Source organism: Phyllosticta citribraziliensis, assembly GCF_038025025.1.
Source record: "Phyllosticta citribraziliensis strain CPC 17464 chromosome Unknown J3D65scaffold_7, whole genome shotgun sequence".
Taxonomy (NCBI): Eukaryota; Fungi; Ascomycota; class Dothideomycetes; order Botryosphaeriales; family Phyllostictaceae; genus Phyllosticta; species Phyllosticta citribraziliensis.
In genome coordinates, this window is record NW_027117344.1 from 1,245,078 (window position 1) to 1,261,409 (window position 16,332).

The window sequence follows — 16,332 nt, forward strand, 5'->3', positions numbered from 1 at the left end:
CACACCACCGAATCGGAAGATGATTCGGCACTAGAATACTGGAGGTTGGACATTTGACTTTCTTGTGCTGCAAGAAGGAATTCGTCGTGGAAACGTCCACAGCGGAATCTGCAGGATACTTATCACTGCAGAGACTGCACGGGGCCTTGTATCAAAACGGATATTGCTGCAGCGAGAAGTCTGGACATGATAAGAGCCATCTGCCAGTGAGTATAGATCTCCATGACAACATTGATCTGGAATCTAGGCCAAACGCTTAGCGAGCCCGGTGAGCCAATGGACGAGGGAACTGTTAGCCGCAAAAGTTTTGCTCGGGAAGTCAAAGTAAACAATGACAAGTGACGGAGTCGCAAGCCAAGACTTTGCTCACCACCGTGTCATGGTCCACGAGAGCGGTCCAAGATCGACCGATCAACGAAGAAGCGCGACAAGCATAGCGGGAAAACTTTACAAGATACCCAACAAATGGAGGATGCTTGGATGGACGTGCCCAACGTCTGGTTGGAGTTGCGGTAACGACACGCGTGTCAGGACCGTGGCACGCAGGCGGGATTGCCGTGCGGTGGCTGGGAAGAGGGTGGGAGGTGGGCAGGCCGTCCGCTTTGAGAATGCCGCCCATTGATCGCCATTGCCCGGCTGCTCTGAACGTGGTATACAGAACTGTCGTGACTGCCACCCCTGCTGGACGGGACGGGTGGAGTATGGGACGGCACAGTCCCGCAACTGGCAAGTCCTCGTTTCGCCGCAAGACAAGAAGAACCTCGTCACCTAGCGTTGACACTAGGGAGGGGCCGCTCCAGGAAAGAAAAAATAACACAAGAGTGACGTGCAGTCTTGGCCAACACACCACTCGACTTGGACGACGATTGTTGTACTGGGTGGTCTGGGGCGAGCAAGACTGGAGCAGTAGTCTGGAGGCTCGGCGGCGATGATGGCAGGTTCTGATGGAGCCACACTCTTAATGGCTCTAAGCTTGAAATCTTGCAGCATGAGACAGTCATGATGGGCGTGTGGTTGGACTCGCCTACCGCGGTTCGTAAACGGGAAGGTCGTGATGGAAAGCTTAAAAGTCATTGTCGAGTACAACGCACCCGGGCAGTTCGTTGTCAAGTCCATCGGATGGGCCGCTACGCGGCCGAGGTTTCAGTCGGCAGAGCTGGCCGTGAGGTGGTGATGGAAATGCCCCCGATGGCAGGCAGAAGTTGTTGCTATGCCGCGTTTTATTTATGGCAACCAGGCGGTGCAGCAAGCCGACGCGAATGGCGACGTCCCATCCCCCGTCTCGGTCCGGACCTGAAGATCGGATGCACAGCGACGGGCCGGGGTGGTCCCCGTCGCAGACGTGATGCAGCTCATGGCCGGGTTCGCGCTGCACTGGACAGCTCGAGGTCCCCGCTGGACTGGCGACAGCGTCTGCGGGAGGTTGAACCTTCGACGCAGAGGGAGGCCTCGGCTTGGCGGAGGTCGAACGAGCAACCAAGCTTCGTCGCCGGCCTTCGAATTCGTGGGTGCTCGGGCAGCCGCTGCGGGGAGGGAGGAGGGAGAAGCCGCACTCGTTTGAGTTGATTGAGTTTGGTGCCAAGTGAGGTGTCCCTGTTACGAGCCGCCGGCGGAGGCTCCCACTCCCAACCCGCTCCCCGTACTGACATCCATCCATCCTGGTACCTGCGCTAGGACGACTACCCAACCCAACCAACGTCATCGGATGCCTCTGGGATACGACCTGACCTCGCTGTCACCACCTCTTCTGCTGTTCCCTAGTCCTGAAACGTCCTTCCCGCGCGACCTTTGAAACTCAATTCTCAATTGTTTTCGACTTTCTCCCTGTTTCTTCTGCCAAAATATTTATAGTACCTGCCAGTATATCAAGAGCTCGTGATGCCCAGTTCAAGCTCCAGTGGCCTCCCCATCCGCTGTCCTCCCAGCGTACCTGATTCCCTCCACATCTGCCTGAACTCTTTCTTCCCCCCCTACTCGAAATCTCTCTCCTCTTTACCTTTGCTTGCCTGCGATGGTCAAGCAAAGCCTTGTGTCACTGGGGCTGCTTGCCCCAGTGGTCCTCGCTGCCCCCAATTTTGGGCTGTTTGGCGGCGGTGGACATGACCAACAACAAGGTTGCGAAGGCGGCAACGGATGCGGTGATATGGGTGGCCACGGCCTGCAGAAGCCAGACTTCTTTGGAGGTGACAAGAAGGGTGGATTCGAAATCAGCGGTGAGAAGAAGGGCGGCCTCGAGTTGCCAAAGCCAGAAAAATTTGGCGGAGGCGAAGAAGAAAAGAAGGGTGGCTTCGAGATTGGCGGAGAGAAAAAGGGCGGCTTCGAAGTGAGCGGAGAAAAGAAGGGTGGGTTCGATTTTGGCGCTCCTCCTCCGCTTCCGAAGCCCGAGAAAGAGGAGAACAAGGGCGGTTTCGAGTTTGGCGGAGAGAAGAAGGGTGGACTCGAAATCTCTGGAGGTGTCCCCCCGCCTCTTCCCGCCCCTGCTCCTCTGCCCGAGAAGAGTGGAGAAGTTGAGAGCAAGGGTGGTCTCGAAATTGGTGGAGGTGGTTTCTTCGGAGGTCTTTCCAAGATTCTCTACGGAGCAAGCGGCAGCGCCTCCCTCGACATTCCTGATTATTGGAACACTTGCTACGGTCAGCAGTCGCTTCCTTGCGATCTCAGCGACATTGAGTGTAAGTCGTTTGTCCCCAACGTCTTCTGAACCTTCACTGACCTTCTCACAGGCTGCTGCGGGAATTCTCATGGCGACGTGCTTCCCAAAGTCAGCAAATGCGCCAAAGAGCAGCATGGCGGCTCGGACTTCGATATCTCGGTCTTCATTACGCCCTTCACCAACGCTTGCCAGAAAGTGAGCAAGCCCATCCCCGAGGAGTGTGTTTCCAGCGCCAAGGAGGTTGTCACCAAGGAGTCTGTCAACGTTCAGCAAGCTCCTCCTCCTCCGCCTCCTCAGCCTGAGATTATTCCTCCCCCTCCCCCTGTTGAGGAGAAAGCTCCCCCGCCACCACCGCCAATTGAGATTCCGCCCCCCGTTGTAGAGAAGCAACCTCCTCCGGTAATTAATGTGCCTCCACCACCGCCGCCGCCCGAGCAAAAGCCTCCTATCGTCAACGTTCCTGAGCAAAAGCCTCCGGTCGTGAACGTCACGCCGCCATCTCCCCCTGAGGAGAAACCTCCCGTCATCAACGTCCCGGAGCAAAAGCCCCCAGTTGTTAACGTTACCCCGCCGCCTCCTCCTGAGGAGAAGCCTCCCGTTATCAATGTTCCTGAACAAAAGGCCCCGGTCGTCAACGTTCCTGAGCAAAAGCCGCCCGTCGTGAACGTCCCCCCGCCCGTTGTCAACGTCCCTGAGCAAAAACCGCCTGTTGTCAACGTCCCGGAGCAAAAGGCCCCCGTCGTGAACATTCCTCCGCCGCCGCCTGCTCCTGAGCAGAAGCCCCCGGTCATTAACGTCACTCCGCCGCCGCCTCCCCCTGAGGAGAAGCCTTCGCCCCCTGTTATCGTCCCGGCTCCCCCGATTAACAACAACAACGAGAACAACAATACGCAGAATCAGAACGTCAATGTCAACGTTCCAGCGCCACCCCCGCCGGCCCCACCTGTCATCGTCGAGAAGGAGAAAGAAAAGCCTGCGCCGCCGCCGCCGCCTCCAACTGTGATTGAGAAGCCCGCTCCCCCGCCGCCACCGCCCGTAATAATCAACAACACGGTCAACAACACCATTGAGACGCCCCCGCCTGCGCCCCCCGTGATCGTCCCTGCTCCCGCTCCTGAGAAGCAGCCGCCGCCACCAATTGTCATCGAGAAGGAAAAGCAGGCTCCTCCGCCAGCTGCTCCACCGCCAATTGTCATCGAGAAGGAGAAAGAAGCCCCACAAGCTCCTCCGCCTCCTCCAGCTGCCCCAGTTGTTGTGCCCGAAGTAAAGCAGCCTCCACCTCCTCCAGCCGCGCCAGTTGTTGTCCCGGCTGTTGCTGGCGGCCAGGCCGCTCCCCCGCCCCCAGTTCAGAAGTCTTGCGGAGAGCTGGGAACTTGCCCTCCCGTCGAGGTCCAAAAGACTTGCCACGAGCTGGGAACTTGCCCTCCTCCTCAGCCCCCGCCAGTCCCAGCCATTGTTCCCGCTGTTGCTGGCGGCCAGGCTGGTCCCGTTGCGCCCCCTGTCCCCCCTGTGGCGCCCGCAGCCCCCGTTGCACCAGTTGGCACTCCTGGCCCCGCCCCTCCGCCAGCGCCTTTGACTCCAGTCATCCCCATTGTTCCGGGCGTGACGGGCACGGCTCCGCCTCCCATCAGCACTCCAATCAACACCACGACTCCTGTGCAGACGCCCGTGGCTACGCCACCTGTACAGAACACTCCCGCGCCCACTCCCACCGAGTTCAAGGGCGCTGGATCAGCCCCGACGGCTTCTTGGACGCTTGTCCTTTTCGGCTTTGTCATCGCTCTCTTGTAATGAGCATAATTATTTCTCATATCTGTCAAGAATTCGTTTCGTCGACACAAGACACTTCACCTGATCTTTACACATGCACACTCACCGACCACATATTTCCTACCATCTCTGTCAAATCTCCTTTTTTTGATATTGCTGTTACCATCAGCAGGGTGTTTCCAGGATTTCCTACCATATCTGTCCTTAATGATTAATGGTTCCTACCCTTGATGGACGTCATCTCTCTACTACTATCCACTACACTGACCCAACTGGTCATTGCTTTTATCGTTGGTTGGCGGATGGATGAGCAGAACGGATTGGATATAATACCCCCTTACCTCTTTACCCTATTGATGGAAAGTCGCGGAGAGAGAAGAGGCGCGGAGAGATTGAAAAAGTTTGGAAAGCAAGACGCCTGCTCGGGTCAGGCATACACCATCAACCAGTCATGTCTATATAATCGGATGATTCAGATTTCCTACTCTTGTCTCAGTCAGTCAGTGGTCGACGCTTTGTGGGAGCAGTCAGATGGCTCACAATGAATAATAATGTTCATGATACTTCATCAACTCGGGCTTCCGCACTTGCTCAGTGAAGTTTAGTGTGACCGAAGCTGTGAGTTGGCAGTTAGAAAGTGACTAGTGGCCATGGCGCAGACAACAGCAAATGCGGAGTGACCAAGGAGCATCCGGGCCAGTTCCCTGTCAAAGCTTGACGAACTATCACTGAGACGGATGAGGAGCATTCAAGCGTTCGGGAAGAATCGAAATGGGGAAATTCCAATGGGGAGTTTTCAGCTCGTGGGCTGTGTGTGGTCAAGGAGCGTTCGAACACAGCGAGTCCCCTTCCTGAAGTGTGGCTATGGACACTCGCCTCGTATGTGGGAATTATCGTCCTGTTTATGAGCCTTGGGAATTAAAGACCTTGGTCTCGCTGGCGACGACTAACTTACTGTGGCAGATGCCACGAACCTTGGCTAGCCTCGCCAACAATCATAATCAAAGTTCTTTTCCTCATCTGGAGGGCAGTGCAAGCTAGGCGGTGCAAAGCTCGCTACCAGACAACAAAGCCGTGGTGATGTACGAAAAGCAGCGGCGCAGTTTTGAATCACGAAAACCGCTTCTGTGGTGCGATCGGTCCATCGAGAAAGATCTCGATCCCGCCACCAAAGAAGCTGTGACTACGGCTCATCCCGTCCGCTTCTGCATCACCAGGCAAGCAAGCGTCGATCAGATCTGCGACCAGGTCAGCGGCGTCACAAACGCCCGGGCAAGCAAAACGCAACGGCCCGACGAATCTAAAGGCTTCGAATCAACGTCGTGTTTTGAAAATAAGCTCGCATTCCCGTGGGAGGCTCTATACAACATTCGCTTTTATGCAAATCGTCAAATCTAGATACCAAGTCTTCCTTCTTAGACGTTGATCAAGCCCTTGTCTTGCAGGTACTTTGTGATTTGAGCGACGGCTTGCTCGACCGGGGTCTCGACGCTCTTGATCAAGATCTCCGGGTTCTCGGGCTCGTCGTAGGGAGCCGAGATGCCGGTAAACTCGGGAATGACGCCGGCGCGGGCCTTCTTGTACAGGCCCTTGGGGTCGCGCTTCTCGGCGTCCTCGACCGCAATCTGGACGTAGACCTCGATGAAGGGGATGGCCTCGTCTTCGGCAGACTGCGAGGCGGCGTGCAGGTCGCGCGCGGATTGGCGGTCGGCCTTGTAGGGGGAGATGAAGGAGGTGATGGCAATGGTGGAGGAGTCGGCGAAGAGCTTGGCAACCTGCAAAGGATCAATCTTTGTTTGGTCTCGTCCCCGGAGAGGGGTCTAGCGCAGCCGTGGGTGCCGTGCTCCTTCTCGCGATGGTGTCCATACCTCTCCTATCCTGCGAATATTCTCATTCCTGTCCTTCTCCGAGAAGCCAAGGTCCTTGTTGAGGCCGAAGCGGACGTTGTCGCCGTCGAGGCGGTAGGCGGCGAGGCCGAGGTGGAGCAGGTGCTGCTCGAGAGCGGTAGCAATGGTGGACTTGCCAGAGGCAGAGAGACCGGTGAACCAGATGGTGAAGCCCTTTTGCTTGCGGAACTCGTTGCGCTCCTTGCGCGTAAGACCGGGGTGCCAGGTGATGTTGCTGTGAGAGCTCAGTCTCTCAATGCCAGAGATGAAAGAAGATGGGTTTGTCTGGTGCTGGAAAACGCAAACATCGGATTTTGAAGGAAAGCGCACCTACGTTGCCATGGTGTTGGATATGAGTAATGGATGGGGAGTGAGGAGACAGGGCAAGGTCGTGGAAGAGGACAATTGATGTTCTCTCAGGAGTCAATGCCAGCAAGAGGGTCGGTCCGGGGCGCTGGAGATTTTATTAGCGTCGACGTGGTGCCCTCGCACGCCTTGTTCCAACGCGCGGCACGACACAGGGCTGAAACGCAACACCCTGGCCTTCTATGCGCTCCATTATCGCGTCATTCATCAGCGGTCTTTGTCGCCCTCTTTCAACACCATCAAGAGGCTTCTACAACAGCGCACACATGCCAGAGCTACCTCTTCTCATACCACCACCGGCGGGCGAGGTGGGGTACGCTCTATCGATAACACCAGGCCTGTGCAGATCGCAACTCGGAGTTGGTCGACCTCCCGTTTATCCCAGACTCCTCTCCTCCGACTTTTTGATTTCAGTCACTGGAGCTTTCCCTATCCTCTCTGCCTCCAATGCTCACGACCATTGGTCATTTGGTGTGCAACGGAATCCCTTGACAGCAGTGGTATTTCCAATGATCAAAACAAATCCGAGTTCAGACGAGGCCTTAGATTTGCTGGCTCAACATTCGCGCACCATGTAAAGTCGAAGCTGAGGCATGTCGATGCCGTTCCAGCTTGTAACAGCCTGGTCGAGAAACTCCGAAAATCTCACAGTTCGAGCCTTTCCAAGCGATACCGTCTCAACCTTCTCCTGGCGCAATAATTTCACGTCCAGGGTGGTGTATCAGAATGGAAATTCAGAAGCTCATATGTAGCGAAACATGTTGTTCCGGACGCTCCTCTTCATAGCAGTCGGCTCTCCATTCTCGTACTCGACCCCGGCTTCACCACCGTCGCCTGCAATGCCGGCCATCTTCTTCTTCAGCTCTTCGTCTTTCTCCGCTTGAGTTTGGCCCGTTTTGTGCTTGGACTGCTGTCCGTCCTGTTTTAAAGAAGATTAGGGTCGTGGGCAGTGTAAAATCAAGCAGTGATGAAGCTACCTTGGTAGATTTGGCAGTTTCTGCTTCCTCAGGCTTGGACTTTGTGTCAGAGGAGGCAAGTCGGAGCGTTTGATGGCGTCCAGTAAAAGCCTTGCCATATACCCTCACTGCTGCCGGTAATCTGAGTATCATTTTGCAAGCACAGAAGGAAGCGTAGACAGAGCAAAAAACGCAAGCCAGCACACTGAGGTTATTTCACTGGCAACCTGCCTGTGATGTCAGACAGGTCCGTGCGATCGTAACGTCACGCTAAATCAAACCAAGACTAGCGTGCCAAGCCGTACGCCGACCACTTTCGAAGTTGAAGCTCCGTCTCGACATCTCTGAACCACACCATCGAAACAATACCCCCACGCGGAAACACGCGTCAAAATGCCTGTCGTCAAAGGAGGAGTCTGGACCAACATCGAGGATGAGATTGTCAAGGTTGCCGTATCCAAATACGGCCTGAACCAATGGGCGCGCGTTTCCTCCCTGCTCGCGCGCAAGACGCCCAAGCAGTGCAAGGCGAGATGGAGCGAGTGGCTGGACCCTAGCATTCGCAAAGTCGAGTGGTCGAAAGAGGAAGATGAGAAGCTTCTGCATCTGGCCAAGTTGATGCCCACCCAGTGGAGGTAGGTTGATCCCCGAAAGTGACAGAGGCGATTCTGACTTGATGGCCTAGGACCATTGCCCCCATTGTCGGACGAACTGCAACCCAGTGCCTTGAGCGTTATCAAAAGCTACTCGACGAAGCAGAGGCCAAGGAAAACGACGACCTCGGCCTTGGTGGCCCAGACGGAGGCGAAACCGCTGCACCGAGCGCAGACGATGTGAGAAGGCTCCGGCCCGGCGAAGTCGACCCAGACCCAGAATCGAAGCCCGCTCGCCCCGATACCATCGACCTCGATGAAGACGAGAAGGAAATGCTCAGCGAGGCAAGAGCCCGCCTCGCCAACACACAGGGTAAAAAGGCAAAGAGAAAAGCCCGCGAACGGCAACTGGAGGAATCACGTCGGCTGGCAGTCCTGCAGAAGCGCAGGGAGCTCAAGAATGCCGGAATCAACATCAAGGTCACGACGGTCAAGAAGGGGCAGATGGACTACAACGCGGATATTCCCTTTGAGAAAGCCCCGGCGCCAGGTTTTTACGATACTCAGGAAGAAGCGGTAATCAACGAAAAGGAAAGAGAGGCCTTTGATCCTAGGAAACAGCAGCTGGCCAACAAACGAAAGGCCGACGAGATGGATCAAAACAGCGAGGAGCGTAAGAAGAGGAAGAATGACAAAGGTGGCGCGGCTACTGTCTCGGCGGCTGCCCAGAAAGCGGCTCAGATGCAAAAGATTCGAGAAGCCGAGAGGAGCAGCAAGAGAAAATCCTTGCAGCTGCCTGCGCCTCAAGTGGGCGAAAGCGAACTCGAGGATATTGTCAAGATGGGCATGGCAGGCGAGAGAGCAAGCCAACTCGCTGGAAGTAGTGAAAACGAGGCAACGAGGGCCTTGATTGGCAACTACTCCAACATGGTGGGCAGCACGCCGTTGCGGACTCCTCGAGCCGCCCCCGAAGAGGATCGCATCGCCAATGAGATTCGGAATGCCCGTGCAAGAACCGATACCCAGTCTGCGCTCCTCGGTGGAGAAAACACTCCAATTCTCGAGAATGGAACAACAGGCTACGGTGGTGCTACACCCAGCCAGCAGACGGTGTCTACTCCAAATCCAATGGCAACTCCTTTCCGTCAAGGTGGTGTGGGCGCAACTCCCCTACACGGTCCTGGCTCCACGCCCATGCAGACACCGCGGGACACTTTCAGTCTCAACCGAGAAAACGGCATGCAACTCGTCGGACAAACTCCAAGAGACATGAAACTGCGGGAGAGAGCATTGCGTTCTGACGTGAAGAGCAAATTTGCGGCGTTGCCCAAGCCAAAGGAGACGGACTGGGAGCTCGAGCTGCCAGAGGAGCAACAAGAAATCATGCGGGCCGAGATGAGCGAGGAGGATGCAGCAATCAGAGATGCGAGGGAGAGGGCGATCCGGGAAGCGGCAGATCGTGTTGAATTTGCGCGTCAAACGCAAGCCTACCAAAGAGGACTGCCTCGACCCTCGGTAGTCGACGTCAACGCAATGGAAGAAAGGGCTTCGGCAGTCCAGGACCCGGCTGAAAGGGCCGTTTTGGAGGAAGCGGCGCTCCTCATTGCCAATGACGCGAGGAAGTTTGGCCACGCCAAAGTCAATGGCACTCCAAAGTCGGTCAAATCTTTGGATGAGCGGTCTATGCAGAAAGCGCGAATGGAGCTGGCGCTGGAGATTTCTGCCGACGAGGCGAGAAAAAACACCGACGAATTTAGTAGAGCCTGGGACGAGCTGCACAAGGATTCCATCTTGCCTGGGCTTGCTGGATACGGCGAGGATGAGATCGACGAGCAGCAGCTTATGGTCGAAGCATTTGACGTATGTTGCTCCGAACTGATTTATGTGTCTTGGAACGAGCTAATGGTGAAACAGAATATCCAAGATACCATCATGGCTACCGCTGAGAAGGGCAACAAAATCGAAAAGAAGCTTGCACTCCATCTCGGTGGATACCAACAGCGTGCCAAGACCCTGAGGCAAAAAATAGTCGACGCTGCGGAAGCTTTCGACAAGACGCGAGTCGAGCTTGATTCCCTTCGCACCCTGCAAATCTCGGAGGATGCAGCGATTCCCAGGCGACTGGAATCTCTGAGAGACGAGGTGGCCTTTGTCAGTCGACGGGAGAGAGAAGCTCAGGAACTGTACAGAAAGAGCAAGGAGGAGTTGGACATTTTGGAGGAGGGCACCAACGGCTTCCACTAAGTCGGCTCTTGCTTGCCCACCAACAGGTACATTTTCGGCAGAGGGGCTGCGTATTGCTAAATTCGAGCGGTGGTGTTGGGCCCACGTATTCAAGTGTTTACCCGCAACCAGCCTTGTGCCATTTCAAACAACTCACCAACTGGCAGGCACCAGCGATGATCGCCACAGCTTATCGTTGACAGGAAAAGACGCACGTCACATCCAGCCGGAACAGGTCAGAAGAAGAGCGGGTACAAGCTGCTGGTAAAAACCACAACGGATAGAAAAACAAATGACACTGCCTAGCACAGCGACAATTTGGGGACATTCAATCAGCGCCACACCGTGCCTGGGGAGCGATCAGTCAGCACCACAATTCCGTCGAGGAAGCGCTCATCCAGCACCGCTGCTACAATCTGGGAGCTGCCTTTTCTTTGGATTGGACACCTATGTACCTGGCGCGGAGCTGATGGTTCTCTCGGGGCTTGGCGATCCGTAGGCCACCAGTCACCGTGTAGTCTCGGTCTTGGACGACATGCCTGTGTCATCAAATTCTGAGTACAGTAGGTGGAGATGCTCGGCAGCCATCGACGTAGACGCGGTATCCCTGGTTATCAAGCGCGCCGGCCAGAGATAGGCCGCCGCTAGATGTCCGCAGATTGCGCTTGATTGGCCAGAATTTTGCGCATTTTCTTGCACTCCTGTTCGATTGGTACGCCGGTACCAGGGTCTCCCACTCCAGGCCCTGCCTGCACGCATGCATGCGGCAACTGAAGCCACCAGGCGCACAGACGGGGAAGAAGCGATTGTTGCGCCTGGTGTCGAGGAATGCCACCGGTATCACGACATGTACGAATACGTCTGCGGCTTTAGAAAACGTTTTCAGCCACTTTTCTGAGACGGGCGGTCAGCTGCGTGATGGCTGCGGTCGAGTGGCGGGACTTGTTTTCTGGTCTTGTCTCGGCGGCGAGCGCTGAGCACTTGGCGCGGGCTTGGAGTCGGATAAGGCCGATAAGAAGCACTTGCCGTGCCGGTTGGCGTAAGCTGCTTTTATGCTGCTGCAACATGTGTACGGAACTTGGGTATACGACGCTGCGCTACCGAGGCAGATGGAGCGAGAACTGAGCGGTGGTGGTGATTGTGGGGAGAGGTACACTAGTTTCTCCTTCCCAACTGCGTCCCTGGTATTGTACTAAGGTAGCTTTCAGATTGTATCCAGACAACAGCCACTACCACTTTTTTCTTTACCTCTTCTCTCACCTCATGCGTGCAGTCTCTCGGCAAATATCGCGTCATTCCTTGTTTAGACACCAGCGCCATCCAGTCCTCTCTTGGCATCGCCGCTGCCGTCCATGTGTATACTCCCACCATCTACTTACACACAGCCTATAACAGCCCTACGCAGGACGAGATCTTCTTGAGCTGGCGAAAACTGCGACGTCTTCGCAGTCAGGCTGTCAGCCCACCATTCAAAACCTGGCGACTCTGTGTCTCTTGCACACTCATCTCACGCTCGACAGACATATCTAGTGACCAACCAATTTACAGACTCCCCACTCCGACAGTCTGTACACCGTGGGCGCACGCCCAGAAAAGCACGCCATCCAACCAGCCTCAGAGTGGCGCCGCAGAGAGAAAGAAGAGAAGAACCGGGCCTTTTATCCTCGAGTCGTCGGTCGATCATACATAATTGGCTGCTCCTTCCTGCCCTGTCCTGCTGCCGTGCGCACCCCCAGATGGAGTTTGTGCCTCAATTCTTTTGCCTCCTCCTCAAAGCCATCCGTTTAGGATAGATACGCGTACCGACAACCATCATCACCAAACCTACGCCGTTGAGGCGCGGGCATTGGAATCTCTATTCCCGAGAGTGAGATACCAACTCGCTTCTCCACATCTCCACATACGCACGCGCATCCAACCCATCAGGTCTATCGCAAGTACCAACCAGGTAGATCGGCAGCCTGACGTCTCTGTCCGAACCAACTACAGGACGGATCCCCCCCCCACAAAACTTAAAGCAATCAACTTTCCTCATAGTACCTCACGCACCTTGGCTTTCTCGCTCGCTTGATACCGCGGGATCACCATCACCTGTTTACAAGTTACCGCATACTCACGCGGCTATCACGACTCGCACTTGCGTCCGCCACAGCCACCGTCGCTATCATGGCCTCGACGGGCGTCGATCTCCCGCCCAAGCGATCGCCATCCTTGGGAGGCGTTCCGGACGACGAAAAGAAAATTGGCGGCGGCATCGCTATCTCGCCGGAGAGCGCATCGCTGCAGATAGGCGGCTCTGGCGACCATACGCAGCGCAGGCTCAAGCCTAGACACATCCAACTGATTGGGTAAGTCGCGTTGTGTTCCAGAGCTCCCAGTCCAAATGAAGAAGAGTGTGGAAAAGAAAAGAGACGTCACAGTGGGCACCGAAAGAATATCATATCATGTACTGCGGTTGGATCCAGGAGGCAGTCAGTCAACACCAAGGCTGCGCCTAGGGAGCTGGCGTTTCTCTCGACACCCATTGAGACGTCCGCGAGATGAAAAAGGATTGCGACGAGAAGAACGCAGAGAAAGATTCAAATTGCTAACGCCTCGATAGCATTGGTGGAACCATTGGTACGGCGCTGTACGTGCAAATCGGCAAAGGACTCATGAACGGAGGTCCCGCGAGCTTGTTCCTCGCCTTCACAATATGGTACGTTTACTCCAAGGTCGCGGGCTAGCAGATCTACTCCATTGGATGAATTCATGTGGAGAATGCATTCGTCGCGAGGATATGATGACCGCACTAGCCACAATTAGGCAATCATCCAACTCTCCATCCACACGAAAGATCAAAGCCCAAGAAGCTAACCTTTTGAAGGTGCTCGTTTATCTATTGTGTGACAAGCTCCGTGGCAGAGCTTGTGACTTACCTGCCAATCAGCTCGCCTTTTGTCAGGTTCGCTAGTCGATACGTTGACTCCGCTTTCGGCTTCGCAGCGGGATGGAACTTTTTCGCTTTCGAAGCCTTATTAGTCCCCTTTGAGGTATGTCGTTGATCTTGTCGCTTGAATGGCCTGTATACTGATCATTCTTTCAGATTGTGGCCTGTAATTTGATCATTCACTACTGGTCGGACGTAGTGCCTGCTGGTGGTGTCATTGCTATCATCATTGTGCTGTACGGGTACGTGCCTGGTCGAGTTCCTCTCCTTTGCTCATATTTTGAATGGCGGAGCTGACCAATGGTAGATTTATCAATATTCTGGCTGTCCAATGGTACGGAGAGACCGAGTTCTGGACCGCTCTATTCAAGGTGCTTCTTGCCATTGGGCTGATTCTTTTCACCTTCATCTCAATGCTCGGCGGCAATCCCCAAGGCGACCGCTATGGCTTCAGGTAAGTAGAAGACACCACGGTCTTAGCGAGACAAGTCACTGACGTCTTTGTCCCAGGTACTGGCGCGATCCCGGCGCATTCACAACCCTCTACTACGATGGAAACTTAGGACGCTTCCTCGGCTTCCTTCAATGCCTGATCCAAGCCTCCTTTGCCATCGCCGGGCCAGACTACGTTAGTATGGCAGCCGGGGAAGCCGAGAACCCGCGTGTTGTCATGCCGCGGGCGTACAAAGCCGTCTTCTACCGGCTAACGTCCTTCTTCGTGCTGGGCGCCCTCTGCGTCGGCATCAACGTGCCGTACGATGACCCGGAAATGAAGGCGGCCTTCACCAATGGCGAGCCCGGCGCCGCCGCGTCGCCCTACGTCGTGGCCATGAACCGCCTCGGCATCAAGGTGCTCCCCGACATTGTCAACGCCATGGTGCTGACGGCGGCTTTCTCCGCCGGCAACAGCTACGTCTACTGCGCGTCGCGTTCGCTGTACGGCATGTCGCTCGAGGGCAAGGCGCCCAAGTTCTTGCGCAAGTGCACACGCAACGGAGTTCCGATTTACTGCGTCTTGGTCGTGCTGGCCATTTCGCTCCTGTCGTTTCTACAGGTGACTAACAAGACGGCAGAGGTGCTGCAGTGAGTTCCCCTTTTGACCTTGGCTTTAAATGCTGCTGACATTGATGGGCGCAGGTGGTTCATCAACCTGATCACTGCTAGCCAGCTGATAAACTTCTCCGTCATGTGTGCCACGTACCTCTGCTTTAGACGCGCGCTTCAGAAGCAGGGCATCAGCAGAGACAGTCTCCCGTACAAGGGGTGGGGCCAGCCGTATGTCGCTTACTACGGCTTTGCCGGTACCTTTGTCATGACGTTCGTGGGGGGCTACACGGTATTCCTGCCCGGCCAGTGGGACACCACCTCATTCTTCTTCTCGTAAGTGTCGACTCGAATCCACCAATGTTGGGTTGCGCCTTTGGACTGACGGACGGCGCGGCAGCTACACCATGGTGGGCGTGTTTCCCCTGCTCTACATCGGCTGGAAACTGTTCCACAAGACGACCTTCATCAAGAGCGAAGACGTCGATCTGTTTGAGAATCTGGACGAGATTGAAGAGTACCATCGAAATTATGTGGAGACGCCGCCAAAGTGAGTTTGGTCCCCTTGATCGATGCGCTCTAGTGCGGTGCTGCGTTAGCACCGTACATGCACGTAGTTGGGCGCAACTGCCGAAGTACCGCTACGTAATCTAGTGCTGACCCGTTTTGTTCTAGGAACGCGTTCGACAAGTGGTTCAACTGGCTCTTCAGCTGAAACCAACCAATGGGACGCCGCGACTATTATAGATGCTTTCTTTGGTCGGTCGCATGGGAGACGGCGGGCCGCCCTCGCGCGTGCGGCGCGCAGAAGCGCCATCGGCGCTCTTGTTTGGGTCGTCATGCGGCTGCAGGCATACCTTATGCTTTTTTGGCAGCGCTCCTAAAGACGCCCATAACGCCGTCGCAGTGCCTTGGTAAGAAACTCTTTTATTCGGGATCGGCGGCGGGGGATATTTTTGGGTTTGGCGAGCGCGCCGTGGAGGTGGTGGGAGAGGCTGCAATGCAACAGCGGTTGGATTCTCCTAAATGACCCAATAAAATAGATGATTTCACATTTTCCTCGCCGTGGATTCCCACGATTGGCCATTGGTGGGACGATTTTGGATTTTCCAGATCGCTGGGTTGTGTTGTGTCTTGTGGTTGTGCCGCGGTCAGACAGCCGCAACAAGCATTGCGCAACAAATGGCGTCACACACGAGTCGTGGTTGTTTCTAAATGGCCTTTTGCACCGCAATGTAAATGATACCCTCTGGCACGGCTGCAGCGTAGAGAGCAGCCGTCTACTACTACAGTCACGGAGCATTCGTCTGCTACCATAGTCACGCCTAGGGAGCATCCGTTCGCCCCTGCAGATTGACCTGGGGTATCATTGATTTCGACATAAACAGTGCGGGTGTGAGGGGGGCTGGCCCTGGCATCCTTCTTTCTACCATCGCTCCACCTTTTCCCACATATCGACCACACTGATGCCGACTCAGCTCCGGTGATAATTCTGCATTGGAAAGACCCACCTTGCGGTGCTGTGCATATAGGGCGTCCATCTGCCGAGGCGGTTCGTCTTCTTCTTCCTTCTTGGAGAAGAGTGTTTTGTGCTTCAACGACATCATAAAAGACGCCGCCTTCCATGGTGCACTGAGCTGGCAAACCCTTGAATCAGAGTTTCCACTCACTTGTCCGCGATTTCTTCCTCATCCTGGGCCTCCTCCTCCTCCTGGGATTCCGTTGTGTCGACGTTGTTGAGCCTCTTCCTTCTGTCTTGGGTGGCGGTGATGCTCCCTGGCAATTGTCTACCCCAGGAGAACCGCTCTTCTGCACAAACGAGCTTTCGCCGTCCTTGTGTGCTGATGCGTTGTTCGCGGGCTGAGCTTCTTGATGGTGTCGAGGAGTGTCAGTCGTCGCTGTGGATCTTGGTTCC

General features: G+C 55.3%; 8 protein-coding genes across 8 annotated transcripts; 4 read left to right on the plus strand and 4 right to left on the minus strand.

Annotated features, from left to right (window-relative positions):
- Positions 1–699: 699 nt before the first annotated feature.
- Positions 700–1,856, minus strand: J3D65DRAFT_406037 (uncharacterized protein). The gene is made up of 2 exons (XM_066795960.1): positions 1,092–1,856; positions 700–1,024 (listed from the first exon to the last, which is right to left on the minus strand). Exons 1-2 carry the CDS (start codon positions 1,700–1,702, stop codon positions 781–783), a joined length of 855 nt encoding a protein of 284 aa, XP_066654565.1. The 5' UTR covers positions 1,703–1,856; the 3' UTR covers positions 700–780.
- Position 1,857: 1 nt separating this feature from the next.
- Positions 1,858–4,546, plus strand: J3D65DRAFT_405665 (uncharacterized protein). Its single transcript, XM_066795957.1, has 2 exons — positions 1,858–2,669; positions 2,721–4,546. The coding sequence occupies exons 1-2, from the start codon at positions 2,012–2,014 to the stop codon at positions 4,439–4,441; spliced, it is 2,379 nt and encodes a 792-aa protein (XP_066654566.1). The 5' UTR covers positions 1,858–2,011; the 3' UTR covers positions 4,442–4,546.
- On the plus strand, positions 4,547–5,061 carry J3D65DRAFT_405666 (uncharacterized protein). Its single transcript, XM_066795958.1, has one exon. The coding sequence runs from the start codon at positions 4,651–4,653 to the stop codon at positions 4,963–4,965; it is 315 nt and encodes a 104-aa protein (XP_066654567.1). The 5' UTR covers positions 4,547–4,650; the 3' UTR covers positions 4,966–5,061.
- A 680-nt stretch (positions 5,062–5,741) lies between these two features.
- Positions 5,742–7,009, minus strand: J3D65DRAFT_627607 (adenylyl-sulfate kinase). Its single transcript, XM_066800557.1, has 3 exons — positions 6,641–7,009; positions 6,289–6,541; positions 5,742–6,195 (listed from the first exon to the last, which is right to left on the minus strand). The coding sequence occupies exons 1-3, from the start codon at positions 6,646–6,648 to the stop codon at positions 5,836–5,838; spliced, it is 621 nt and encodes a 206-aa protein (XP_066654568.1). The 5' UTR covers positions 6,649–7,009; the 3' UTR covers positions 5,742–5,835.
- On the minus strand, positions 6,992–7,827 carry J3D65DRAFT_627610 (uncharacterized protein). The gene is made up of 2 exons (XM_066800558.1): positions 7,650–7,827; positions 6,992–7,591 (listed from the first exon to the last, which is right to left on the minus strand). The coding sequence occupies exons 1-2, from the start codon at positions 7,779–7,781 to the stop codon at positions 7,415–7,417; spliced, it is 309 nt and encodes a 102-aa protein (XP_066654569.1). The 5' UTR covers positions 7,782–7,827; the 3' UTR covers positions 6,992–7,414.
- A 194-nt stretch (positions 7,828–8,021) lies between these two features.
- J3D65DRAFT_646359 (pre-mRNA splicing factor component-domain-containing protein) lies at positions 8,022–10,465 on the plus strand (the record flags this gene model as incomplete). The annotated part of the gene is made up of 3 exons (XM_066802272.1): positions 8,022–8,263; positions 8,314–10,081; positions 10,136–10,465. The coding sequence occupies 3 exons, from the start codon at positions 8,022–8,024 to the stop codon at positions 10,463–10,465; spliced, it is 2,340 nt and encodes a 779-aa protein (XP_066654570.1).
- Positions 10,466–12,610: 2,145 nt separating this feature from the next.
- J3D65DRAFT_554416 (amino acid permease) lies at positions 12,611–14,971 on the plus strand (the record flags this gene model as incomplete). The annotated part of the gene is made up of 8 exons (XM_066797183.1): positions 12,611–12,792; positions 13,047–13,142; positions 13,311–13,476; positions 13,530–13,615; positions 13,681–13,827; positions 13,884–14,456; positions 14,511–14,753; positions 14,818–14,971. 8 exons carry the CDS (start codon positions 12,611–12,613, stop codon positions 14,969–14,971), a joined length of 1,647 nt encoding a protein of 548 aa, XP_066654571.1.
- A 213-nt stretch (positions 14,972–15,184) lies between these two features.
- On the minus strand, positions 15,185–15,993 carry J3D65DRAFT_406269 (uncharacterized protein). Its single transcript, XM_066795962.1, has 2 exons — positions 15,929–15,993; positions 15,185–15,880 (listed from the first exon to the last, which is right to left on the minus strand). Exon 2 carries the CDS (start codon positions 15,751–15,753, stop codon positions 15,298–15,300), a length of 456 nt encoding a protein of 151 aa, XP_066654572.1. The 5' UTR covers positions 15,754–15,880; positions 15,929–15,993; the 3' UTR covers positions 15,185–15,297.
- Between the last annotated feature and the right edge of the window lie 339 nt (positions 15,994–16,332).

What these genes read in the sequence shown, in the direction of transcription:
- J3D65DRAFT_627607 (XM_066800557.1), bottom strand. An exon ending in ATATTCGCAGGATAGGAGAG is followed by an intron (nt 6,196 to 6,288) that starts GTATGGACACCA and finishes GATCCTTTGCAG; the next exon opens with GTTGCCAAGCTCTTCGCCGA.
- J3D65DRAFT_406269 (XM_066795962.1), bottom strand. Translation starts at nt 15,753, where the DNA reads ATGCTCCCTAGGCGTGACTATGGTAGCAGACGAATGCTCCGTGACTGT.
- J3D65DRAFT_405666 (XM_066795958.1), top strand. Translation starts at nt 4,651, where the DNA reads ATGGACGTCATCTCTCTACTACTATCCACTACACTGACCCAACTGGTC.
- J3D65DRAFT_406037 (XM_066795960.1), bottom strand. Translation starts at nt 1,702, where the DNA reads ATGACGTTGGTTGGGTTGGGTAGTCGTCCTAGCGCAGGTACCAGGATG. An exon ending in CTTGACAACGAACTGCCCGG is followed by an intron (nt 1,025 to 1,091) that starts GTGCGTTGTACT and finishes GAACCGCGGTAG; the next exon opens with GCGAGTCCAACCACACGCCC.
- J3D65DRAFT_627610 (XM_066800558.1), bottom strand. Translation starts at nt 7,781, where the DNA reads ATGATACTCAGATTACCGGCAGCAGTGAGGGTATATGGCAAGGCTTTT. An exon ending in AAACTGCCAAATCTACCAAG is followed by an intron (nt 7,592 to 7,649) that starts GTAGCTTCATCA and finishes TCTTTAAAACAG; the next exon opens with GACGGACAGCAGTCCAAGCA.
- J3D65DRAFT_405665 (XM_066795957.1), top strand. Translation starts at nt 2,012, where the DNA reads ATGGTCAAGCAAAGCCTTGTGTCACTGGGGCTGCTTGCCCCAGTGGTC. An exon ending in CGATCTCAGCGACATTGAGT is followed by an intron (nt 2,670 to 2,720) that starts GTAAGTCGTTTG and finishes ACCTTCTCACAG; the next exon opens with GCTGCTGCGGGAATTCTCAT.